At 39.7% G+C, this 11610-nt stretch overlaps 2 protein-coding genes across 12 annotated transcripts in view; both read left to right on the top strand.

Annotated features, from left to right (window-relative positions):
- MYL4 (myosin light chain 4) overlaps positions 1–6014 on the top strand; it is a 27078-nt gene extending 21064 nt beyond the window's left edge. For 3 of the 4 annotated variants that reach the window (XM_035895186.1, XM_009639652.2, XM_035895185.1), the window contains exon 9: positions 5945–6005. The gene's annotated coding sequence lies outside the window, so the exon portion shown is untranslated. Of the gene's footprint in view, positions 1–5944 lie in introns of all 4 variants that reach the window. The other variant, XM_035895184.1, reaches the window with a different exon arrangement.
- The window catches only part of CDC27 (cell division cycle 27), a 29081-nt gene continuing 22308 nt past the window's right edge, over positions 4838–11610 (top strand). For 5 of the 8 annotated variants that reach the window (XM_035895177.1, XM_035895179.1, XM_035895178.1 and 2 more), the window contains exons 1-3: positions 5020–5064; positions 5945–6020; positions 9347–9494. In XM_035895177.1, the coding sequence (XP_035751070.1) occupies positions 5035–5064; positions 5945–6020; positions 9347–9494 (254 nt within the window). In that variant the 5' untranslated portion in view covers positions 5020–5034. Of the gene's footprint in view, positions 4901–5017; positions 5065–5944; positions 6021–9346; positions 9495–11610 lie in introns of those variants that run through there. The other 3 variants (XM_035895174.1, XM_035895173.1, XM_035895172.1) reach the window with 3 other exon arrangements.

Genomic DNA, 11610 nt, shown 5'->3' with positions numbered 1-11610 from the left:
CCGCCGGGCGCTCCGGTCGCTCTCTACCGCCAGCCCGGGCTCCTCCGCCCTCCCGGCTGGGAGCCCGTGGGGCTGCTGGGCTTCCTCGCTCCTTCGTGCGTCCCCTCCCCACCCCCGGCGCCTCTGGGACGAGCTGCCCTCGCTTTTTCTGCCCCTTTCGGGCCCCCGCTGGGGGCAGCCGGCCTCCTCACAGGAGGAGGTGTCGATCTCCGGCGGAACCACAGCTGAGTCGGCTTTCAGAAAAGGCCCTTTCGGTGCTCCCCTGTAGATCCCCTGGGAGACTTGTTGATAACCCCTCTCTCCATCTCACTTGCCTTTCTGCATTTGCTGCTATTTCATTTGTAAAAGCTCACAGTGTGCTCAGCTCTGTACGTGTCATGCAAATGAAGGATGTTCCTTCTTCCCAAGGAGTTAATACCTTCAGATTGATGGGAGTCCTAGGAGGGAAAATGATGTAAATTTTGGTTTTTCTGCCATATTTTAGTCTCACTGCAGCTACCCTCATCGGCTTCCTGCTCTTGTTTCAGACTTCCCATCCAAAACGCATGATCCACAGAATTAAGAGTTGCTGCTTCTTTCTACCTTTGTCGTATGCCCATTACTCTATTCTGTAATTTTCATTAATCATTCTTATTATTCATGTTCCTTTTTTTTAAAATTATTTTTAGCTTTTTAACAAGGTGGGGTTTTTTTTCTAGTTATGTTAGGAGCCTCTTGCTCTAAGTATCTTGGTAGTACCCCCCCTTGCCCTGGTACCCCAATCTTACTCCTGGCTATCTTGAGACTGTGTTCTGTAATGAACATAGTGAAAATTCTTGCGTTTGGCTCTTCTCTCCTTTTAATGGAAAGGTGGGAGGGGAAGAAAGACTTCTCCTGTTGAAGACCATCATGCTGACTTGACCCTGTCTATGCAAGATGGTGACAGTGATGGCGCTCTTGTAGACCAGGGGTTTGTGTCCTTGATGCCACTGTTCTGTTCATCCACTCTGATAGCAAGGGTCAATTTGATAGTAATGCTGGAAATGCTTTTGGCCATCCGATCCCTCTTCTGCAGTGGTTGTACTTATGCCATTGCTGTTACCCTTGGAGCTGGACTGGTGTTTTGCACCAGTTGGGTAATCTGGGAAAACATGGGGTTACAATAGAAAAGAAAGCAAGAATGCATTGCAGAATATTTAATGTTTCTGGTACTGTGACTAACTAATTAGACTAACCAAGTGGAAAATATTTGCTGTTCTCAGAGTTTCCTGATAGAAATGTGCAGTCTTGTTTTAATTTTTCAGAAAGGTAAAGTCCTCTCTAATGGTGTTCTCCATTCTCAAGCTCTTATCAGCTTGGATGTTTTGATGGGGCTTTGCAATGCTGAATATATCTGTTTAGATTCTGTGTGCTTTCAAATACCAAATAATTCCTTAATCAGTGGTTCTACTGGTGTTTGCGTTGCTGTTACTCCTTGCTTACAATAATACTGGTAAGTTTAGGATTGGTTATTTGCTGTGGCATTGGACGTAGTGTTGCTTTTAATGGCAAGGAAGTCAGCAGTGCTCACCATCCAAAATGAGGTCAGTGTTTGAGTGCTGCCTGGATCTGCTGTTGTGGCTGTAGTCGTCTTTGTGCCATGGCTATGAGCAGTGGACCGCTGTACTACAGGACCTTTCCAAAACAGCTCATGCTTGTTTTATCACTAGTGTAATGTGTCCAGTGGGTGGTCTCTATTTTGCACTGCATATCTGGGTGAAGCCGATTGCATTTCTATATTCCCATTTTAGCTGGAGTCCATGTACTTAGCTCTATGTTTCTGTTTTGTTTTTTTTACTAATGATATGATTGGAAAAGTTGACATAATCATTGCAGGGATTTTTCCTATTTGATTATTCTTTCCCAGCCTTTAAGATGTCTACAGGGCTTAGCATTCCTGGAAAAAACCTGTCATCTTTACAGTTGTGATATGCAAAGCACAGTAGATAAATTACAGAATTTGTGTGTGTATGTTGCCTTATAAATTTTGCATCTTAATTACATGAAATTACTGTCCAAAAAGGCATCCAGTTCACTGGTTAGATTTTTACTAGCTTTTTTAATCCCTTAAGACGAACAAAAGTGCCAGAGTTTACATAGACTAGAGACCTCTACTGTAATTCCTGATCTGGTCAATTTAAAACTCTTCAGCTTAAAGGTAAAGCCTTCTATCCCATGTGCTGAGAAACTGTCTAGATGCCTTCCAAATATTTCTGAAAAACATCTTGGAAACAAAATGAACACTTCCCTTGGAATTTAGCTGTTCAAGGTGATCATCTGTTGTGACCCGCTTGAAATCCAAGGCTACTGTCATGGCTGAAAACATGCAATACCGATGTCTGATTATTTAATGGGCAGAGTTTACATGAATAGTAAATGCAGCACAGCTTACCACAAAAAACTCTCCTCCCCTCTGCCCACCCTGAAGAAGTTCTAAATCATGATGGAAACTGCTTAGTGTGTCAATAGGCTATAAAACTTTGAAGATAATTTCCAAGGCTGTATAACTGTCAGAAGAGAACACCTATCTTTTAAGAAGTCTTTGGCTTAGATATGAAGTGACACTTGGACAATGCACAGGATTTTCTGGGTAGAAAATGGACCTGTCTGAACCTGCTTTTACTTTATCGCTCTCTTTGAGGATGCTTTGCTGCAGACCTGTGGCTGGTATGGTAGTTTTGGAATTCCCTGTTCACTTTGCATTTGCAAATTAACGCATATTTAAAATGAGTGACTAGGACCCAGAGGTTTATCTGGTCTGCGAGCATGCTTAAGTACAACTTTGAAACACTTCAAGCTTCCCTCTTATCCATGTTTGTAGCCCTGAGAACACTGTAACCAAAGTATCTCAGCTGCTTTGCACACTCCTGAGGAGGCAGCTGCTTTGGTTTTCTGTTGACAGGTTCCATAAAAAAATTGATAACTACAGTAGGGAGGAAACTAAGACTGTATTTGGATTGTATTTGTGGTTGTGCTGTGGTGTCATGCTCTGAAGTCTTTGGGGATTAAATAGTTTTTATTGGATAAATGCCCTCAAAGTTTTTTTGCTTCAGATCACTCTTCTGGTGGGTTTTAGCAATTGGCATGTGCCACTAATGCTGTGTAGATGCATTGAACTTCTGCTGGAACAATCCAAATTACTATTCTGTAAGAGACTGATGTTCCTGTCTAAAATTTTCTTCCTAAAAGGTGCACAAGAAATGTTTTGGGGTTTTTTTGGTAGTTTGAGAGACAGTTGTAGTTTAGACATCTGTTTTCATATAAAATTGTTACTGCCTAAGTATGGCTGATTCCCTGCCACCTTCCTTTCCTCTTCCTGCTCTTTTAGGAAAGTGTGTGCAAGGATCTAGTCTTAAGCATTCATCCGTTAAAGGCGTGAGTCCAACTTGCACCTTTTGGGCTGCAAAATGACAATTATTACATAACAGGGATACTACCAGCTGACTTCTTGCTTTCACTGGGATTCTGCTCAGCAACGACTGTTATTTGAGCCAGTATGTAGTGTAACTTTTACAATGTGGCTGTAATATAGCCAAAAGTCACTTGCGTCCCCTCTTAGCCTTCTTTGGCAACATTCTTTCTGGCAACTTGCTCCTGTTTGAGAAGTCAAATGACATTGATTTAACCACGACCACCCCCATACCTTTGTTTTGTAAGCATGGTGAGTTACATCCCTGTAAAGACAGTATTTTTAACCTGAAGATGGCACAACTTAGATTTATCCAAATGTCACTCATGACTTGGTAAAGGAAGAGAAGAACTGCTTCTGAGAGTAAGAGAAAAAGGAGACCTTAGGCTGCTCTAACTTGGGTATAGTGTGAAAGATTTTAACACCCTCCTTCTGTCTCATACTTTTGTACCACGCTGTCTGTGGTGCACAGAAGAATGTACAGCCTTGGAGCTTTTCAAGGTAAAAGGGAGTAATCACTTCAGGCAGACTCTGTGGCTGAAGTTATCTGAAGTGTGGAATACAGCCAGAGAGAAATAATAAGGTGTTTGTATTATAATAATCAAACAAAGAGAATTCATCTTGAAATACTTTCACACGAGTTTAAAAGTACTGTTGACTTTTTAAGTATATTGTTGGGACCTACTGATAGAAGAAAGTAGTATCTCTGTAGAGATTTTGTGTATAATATTCTGTATAGTAATTGGAAACTCTGTTGTGTACTGTTCATGAAGGCTGTGTAGGCTTCCTGTGAAGAGAACTCGCACATTTTTCACACCCTAAGTTTGTCAAGTTTGTGTTGGAAGAAGTAGCATATGGTACATGTAACTCAGTGATGTTTGAATTTTTATTTTTTTTTTTAGATTAAATTGGCGCTTGCCTTTCCTACTGGGAATAGTATTACAGGGCACTATTTCTTTAGCTCTGGAAGGCTTCTTTTAGTTTTGGAGTGTCTGATAGGTATCAGAAGCTAATTCTGTTTGTCTTCAGCTCCTGATGAATATTTGAGAAATACTAGACCACAGCACCTTGAGTTCATAAGTTCAGATCTTGTTTTGGATCAGTAATAAGAAAACTACTGCAAAATGGCTCTGTGCTGCTTATGGGAAACTTTGGAACTTGAGCAAGACTGTCAGACAGGAAGGAACTGCAGTCCTGATACCAGCCCTGCTAACCTCAGAATGCAAACCCTGATAAGCATGCATACCACCACTTGTAATAGGTAGGGAGGAAAGGCTGAATAGATCTTAAAAGGAATAATTTTTCCCATCCCACTCCTCTTACAGATAACAGAAGGCTTTTAATCTGATCTGAAGAAAATTGGCTGAGAAACCAACAAACCAACAAGTTTGTTGTGAAACCTGCGTACCCCAGCCCTGTTCTTCTGCTGGACAGCTCTTGCTTGTAGTTCAGCTCATGGTGACAGCAGTGCAAGTAATTGACAGCTATTTTATGGTGTACGCAGTTTGTGCACCTGTATGTACGTTTGATTTGCATTTCACTGGAGTAGTGCCATTTTTCGAGTCTGCACAAATATTGGCAGTCCCAAACAGCTGAGCTTGGTGCTCATGAAAAAAGAAGATAATACCCTTAAGCAGGTAGCTGGTTTTGACCAAGTATGGGTATATGAGAAAATGCGGAAGTAGGTTGCCTTCATACATGTCTATATATATCGATTTGTCCATCTCATTTGCATTGCATTCATTCTCGTGTGATACCTCACAATCCTAATTAGTGGCAGTAAAGAGATGGCTAATGACCAAAGACCCAGACAAAACACTGCTACAGAAAGCAGTGGATCGCAATCACCGTGGTTCTTAAGGGAAGACTCGTATTGCTCTTCAAGGAAAATATACCTAACATACTTCATCAACAGCAGTCTTGTACCGACAACCTCAGACACTGACATGATTTCTAGTCCTGTCAGGTTTTGGTTTGGCATGTTTCAAGACGAGATACTTTCAACGGGTTTATGGATAAAGTCATTAAAATGGGTTGGGCACCGTAGCTTTTTCCAACCACCCCTGCCCCTCCTTGGGCACAGCTAAGAGCAAAATGAAATACTCTGGTAACCAGTTGGGGGCGGTGGTTTTTGTTCTTACCTTTACTTAATGTGTTATTGTTAGGTGGAAGTTTGCAATAATTAATGCTCAGTTATGCACCAGGCTAAAACTCAGTAATATGTGGAAGTACTCGCTGTTATTCTGTGTTTGTAGGCTGAGGTTTATAGATGGTTGTGTATGGTAACTAGTGAGCAACATTCTTAGATTGGTTCATGACTTCAGTGCTAAGTTTGGGGTTTTTTTGTCTCCTTGCTAATAGCTGAAACAACTAAAACTTGGCCTGCGTGCCTATCCTTCTCCATTCTTCTGACTCCAGTAAAACAAAATTGAACTTTCCCTTTTGATGGTAAAAGCTAATGAGTTTTTCCTTTTTTAAAGCTTCTCTCTAAATTTAGTTTATTTTCTTGTCTTGCAGGCTGCTATATGGCAAGCACTTAACCACTATGCTTACCGTGATGCAGTGTTCCTTGCAGAAAGATTATATGCAGAAGGTACGTACCTTGCAAATATAGAGTTGATGGTTTTTTCAGTTTTGATTTAGGATTTTTGAGCCTCTGGTCCTGCTTTGTTTTACTTCTGTTGTTGTGATAATGAAGCTTAACTTTCTGCTTGGGGAAAGCAGAAGAATGCCTTGCAATTAGGTTGGAAAAACCAAATCATGTAACAGCAGCAATGTTAGTTTACAGTAAAACCTTCTTAAAAGAAAATTAAAGTCAGAGTTATGGGTTTAAGTACAATGTTTACAGTGATCTGTGGCATGGTATCAAATGGGAGAGGGGGTTTTTTAATGACTTTAAGCATTGCATGTCTTTCAAGGGCACTTCAGGATAGATGCAAAAAAGTTGCGAAAGGATAGATGTGAAAGTTGTCTTTGCTAATAATGTTGTTCGGATATGATGATTGGTGTGTTAGGTGAAAGAGAGAAGCTTGTGATGATGAGAGAAATGTGTAGTGAAATTGAAACAATGAGAACCGGAACATAGGAGTAGGTATCTGCTGTTGAACTGTTGTTCATTGTTATTTCATTGTAATGCTGTCACATCTAGGGTGTCTTGGATACTGAGCAGGCAGCAGTAACACAAATCCATACTTTTCTTAGGTCCTTCAAAGACCACTTTTTTCTTGTGTCCTTCTTCCTTAACCTTTCCTCCATGACATCAGATAAGCTTTTTTGTTCTTCTCTACTTCTTTCTCCTTGATACTAGTGTTCATCTTTTCTTCTCTCTTTTGAAAGGTATTGTCCCCTAATCACCATCAAAAAAACCAAATCAACCCTTAAGCTAAAAAATAAGCATAGTATAATTTCTCATGCTAAATGACTTGAGCTTATAATGAGAATGAAACTGTAGAACCTGTTTCCTGCTCAGTATTTTGTAATTAAATGTTTTGCTTTCAATGTTTTGCCTCACATGCCCGCAATGCACTTCTTAACAACAGAAGCACAAATCTAACTTTTTAGAAAGAAAGACTTTATTTTCCTCATGTCAAGGTTACCCATGACATCTGGGGTCTTCCATCTGGTGCATAAATGAGAAGTGTTGTGTAAAATATCACGGAACCTTGTAATCTAGGTGTGCGTAAAGGAAATGCTGGTTTAGGGATGAAATCTCTCCCCTGAACACAGCACACTGAGATGCAGGGCAATGCTGAAATTGAAGGTAATTGCCAAGGGTGTAGAAACTAAGAGAACCCACATTTTGCAGCAGCCAGGAGAGAAATACATGACTTGATACTGATGCTATCTTTGCAGAGTAATACTCTGCAAGAGTACTTCAAGCAGCTTTTTTGGTGACCCGCACTGCTGAGAGAGAACAGCATGCATGCTGTCACTTGGTTCAAGCAATTAACTGCTAACAAAACATCTGGCTTCTGGTTAAAATAAGTAGTTATACTGCAGAGTAGAAGCTGCTGAACTTGAATACAGTGACTCCATATTGGCAGTAGAGTTTTTGCCCTGAGAAGAACTTCTTTTAAGTCCACCTGCAGTTACTGTCCTTGTGGGGACATCTGTGGCTTGGTAGTTTTCCAGAACTCTTGTAGTGTATTAAATTAGTGGATAAAAGAATTGATTTAACTTTAATTTTCAAATATATCTTCTGGTGGTTTTAGGATAAGGCTAATAAAGTGCCCTCTTTTTGGGTATTCAGTTTTCATTGTCACTGTCTGGGTGATGACACAAACTTAAAACCTTATAGCAAAGGATTTGAGCAGGTTGCCCAATGGGGTTTTTGTATAATGCTCATACTGATTTTTCTGAAGAGTTCCATGTAGGTAGATGAACAACCATCAAAATAGTTTCTTTTAGTGCTGAATTCCATTTGTGTGGTAGCATGTTCTGAAAAGTATAAAGTAATGTGGGTTTCTTAATTGGAGTTTTAAGTTGCTTGCCTGTATAGACAGCTTTTCTTTGATTTAAAATACATTGCTGCATAAGGGTGATTTGAGTGTAACATTTGGGGAAGTACAGAGAATAGGGTAAGACACCATGGCTGTACATAATCTGTGAGCGCATCTGGATATCTCCCACTTTTTGCTTAAACCCCAGAAAACAGGGTTAAAATGAAGTCATGCAGGTATTTCACACAATCATAGCTTAATGCTTGAATTAACACCACAGCATGGTAATGCTCACCGTTGCCTCACAAAAGTGTGTTCTCTGGTGTTTAAAGTTTCAGATGATAATTTTACAATAAGGTTTTAAGGTTACTTCAGGGTACGCTCTCTGTCCTGTATGCTGTAATCACAAGTAAAATCAGCAAGTTTGACCTCAGTCTTAAATCTGGATGCCAAGTCAAGCTCTTTGAATAGAACATTCTCGGTGTGGTACGTAATTCATCTCTGCAATGGAAGGAGTGTTGAAGCAGACATCAAATCTAAATACTTCCAGTTTCTGCCATAGAGCAATGTTTCTGTCTTGATTACTCTTGTTGTCTGTTTAGATACAGATGATTTTTCCTGAAGCTTGACTGCTTCATTCAGAATTTAGAAACTTGTGAGGACTCAGCTTGGGAAGAGGATTTGTAGGAGAGCTTACCCCTATTGCTACTTCCTAACATAAAATAAAGAAAAGCATCCGAATGGTAATGTTAAGCCTTGTTCCAAATGAAATAATAAGTGTAGGCAGCAAGAAGGACAAGACTTAATTTTGGGGTAGAGGTGACTGGTAATTGACAGACTTTATAATAGTCATTAAAATTGGAAAGTCTGCTCTGCTATGTCATGTGAAGATATAGCATCAAGTGCTTTAGAAAAATTAACAGAAGTAAAATTGCAAACAGGGAGAGACCACTTGAAATTAGGATTAAAACTGGTAATTAGGCTGAAATAGCTCTTCCTTCTGAAAGTTCTTGTACTTCCTGGCAGCCATTGTTGTGCCAGTGTTTATGCATTGCTTAGCTAGTGCAAAGTGTTACTAGCAGGTGTGATAATACTCTGAGCCAAGTCTTCCTGTGGCCAATGATTGTTAAAGTAGCTCTTTGGTTCTACTAGGAATGACTGCTTTGCTTGACATGCTGTTACTTTAACAATAAGCTGCCTAATCGCTTATTTGGATTAGGTAGCCAGAAGGATCAAAGTTCTCTTAGGACAGTAGATGTTAAGAGTTGGTCTGACTATACGAGAAAATGTCATATGGAAGTTTGTTATATGCTGATGAATAAGAAGTGCATTTTGTTCGGTAACAAACTTCTCTAATATCGCTTATTGTTTTCTTGTATCTTGTTCCTAGCTGGCTTTTACTCCCTGCTCCCAAATTCCTTGTATCAAAATGGTAAACAACCAGTTGATGATTTTTAATTTTTTTTTTTCCATTTTTTAGTACATTCAGAAGAAGCACTCTTTTTACTGGCAACATGCTACTACCGCTCAGGAAAGGCCTATAAAGCATACAGGCTCCTAAAGGGACACAGCTGTACTACCCCACAATGTAAATACCTGCTTGCAAAATGTTGTGTTGACCTCAGCAAGTAAGTAAATCCTTTGTTCTGTGCAGGGTTACAAATGCTTTTATTTTTGTTGTTTGGATTTCTCTTCGAAAGCTGTCATATTGCATAAACTAGTAATTTGTTGGTCCTTCAGCATAAAGTTTATTATAAGTTCAATTCATTTTGCTTTCAGATATGGACCTAGTGAACATTAGCCCATATTGCAGAAACCTCTAAAAGGTATTGAATAGCTTACAAAGGAGTTGTCAAGCTGTGTAGGGGGAGAAAACATGGATTGCTGAGATGACTCAAGGAAACCACTCTGGGAAGCGTTTTGTTTTGTGTTTCTCTGATACTTTGCTTATTTCATTAAGTGTTTCCAGTATTAAGATAATGGATAGGCCACTTCCTTCAAACAGTAAGCTTGCTCCTCTTACCCAGTTACTGCTAACGGATGGGTGAGGGAAAAGATGGCAGACAGAAATCTGTTTTTAAAAACCTGCAGCAAACCCATCTTGAGTCCACATCCAAGAGTGCTTTAGTCAACATCAAAATTAACCTTGACAGGGGCGTAGCAGTGTCAAGGTCTATTGCTGGACTTCTGGAGTCTAACAGCAAGAGTATAGAATAGAATTAATTGTTCAAGCTACAGGTCCTAATGCCCTGAGAATTTGTTAACGAGAGTATTTTGCTCCTATGTAGACTTTTCAGATCAAATGTAGGAAACAATGTGGCTGAAGTGCAGAATGAAGAGGATGAGGCATCAAGAAAGGCAAAAACTGTTCAGAAAACTTTAAATACTGTGAGAGTTCTTTATGGAAGCTTAAATTTCTCTACAAAACAGCTTGTGATTATGTGTTGTGGCTTTTTTGGTTTGGGTTTTTTGTGTGTCCCTCTTCCAATGGCAAAAAAAGTTCAATTGCTTTAGAATAGGTAATGTGATGTTTGGAGTTTCACACAGTATGATGTGATTATTTTGCAGGATTTGTGATCCTGCTCACAACATATAACCAAAATGAAGGTCTCTGGAGAGGCAGCAGGGGAAGCTCCTTAGTCTTTGATACTCTCTTTAGTAGGAGAGTCCTTTGACATCTTTAGAGTGGTGAGGATGTCTTGAGTTGTGTTTCTTTTGAGACTCTTTTAACACCTTTGGAGCTATTAGGATACAAGTTTCTCTGCATCTTCTGTTGAAAGGGAAATCATGTTAATGTTCTACTTGGAAAGGTCCCAGTGCAATGACTTTGAAGCTGATAGTTCCCTCCCTTGCTTTTACAAAGTCTGGTGTGTGCGTATAGTACATCAACTTCTGAACTGATTTCAGGTAGATAAGTGGGATTTCTTAAATGTATTCTTCAGAACTTGTTAGATTTTAACTGTCATTGCTGTTCATTTTGAGTTCATTTATACAGGTGTACCTAACTTTTTTATGGGAATGGCCTATACTGATAGAAGCATCTACCTACAAGTATAATTTCAAGTGGAGGAAAGAAGAGATGATTTGTTTGTGCAGGTGTTGGTCTCAAATGTCAGAAGAATAGCTCCCATCCTCAGAAGTTGTATAAAGTAATTTTCAAGCCTAATAGTGAGTGGCCCATTCCATATGAGCTGTACTGCTCACTGCAGGTGTAGTAGATACAAACAGAGCTTTTGTTCTTTTGAGCCCCTCTTGCAAGAAAGCAAGGCATTAAATTCCAAAGTCTGTGCCATATCCCAGTATTGGATCTTAACTGAGTGTGTGGAGCCCTACAGATTGTATTTCTTAGTTGGGAAACAGAGCCAAACTAAGTGTAGTCTTAGCTTGTTACTAGGTAAAGTACCTTCAGAAATTGTCTAGAAGACTTTCTCTTGTCCTCTGTTTAGTGTTTACCTAAGATTAGTCACTTTTAGAAAAGAAGAAAATAAACTCTATCCCAGCTGAAACCGGGACATAATTTTGTATTATGTGTTACTGGTTTTGGAGTGCTATGGGGTTTTGGGTTGGTTTGGTTTTTCTTCCCTCCTAGTAGGTATGTTCAGCTTCAGAGTACTGCATATCTTTGTGTTGCTAGAGGAATCCATCTGTTTTTTAAAATTCATGTGTAGGAACGAATTTGTACGTGGATTGAAACTTGTGAACACTGACAGTGGATTTCTGTTTTTGTTTGCAGCAGGGTGACAA

The sequence above is a fragment of the Egretta garzetta genome, unplaced genomic scaffold, assembly GCF_000687185.1.
Source record: "Egretta garzetta isolate BGI_Z169 unplaced genomic scaffold, ASM68718v1 scaffold385, whole genome shotgun sequence".
Taxonomy (NCBI): domain Eukaryota; kingdom Metazoa; phylum Chordata; class Aves; order Pelecaniformes; family Ardeidae; genus Egretta; species Egretta garzetta.
The sequence above is the reverse complement of the archived record's forward strand: the minus strand, read 5'-3'. Positions and strand labels throughout refer to the sequence as shown.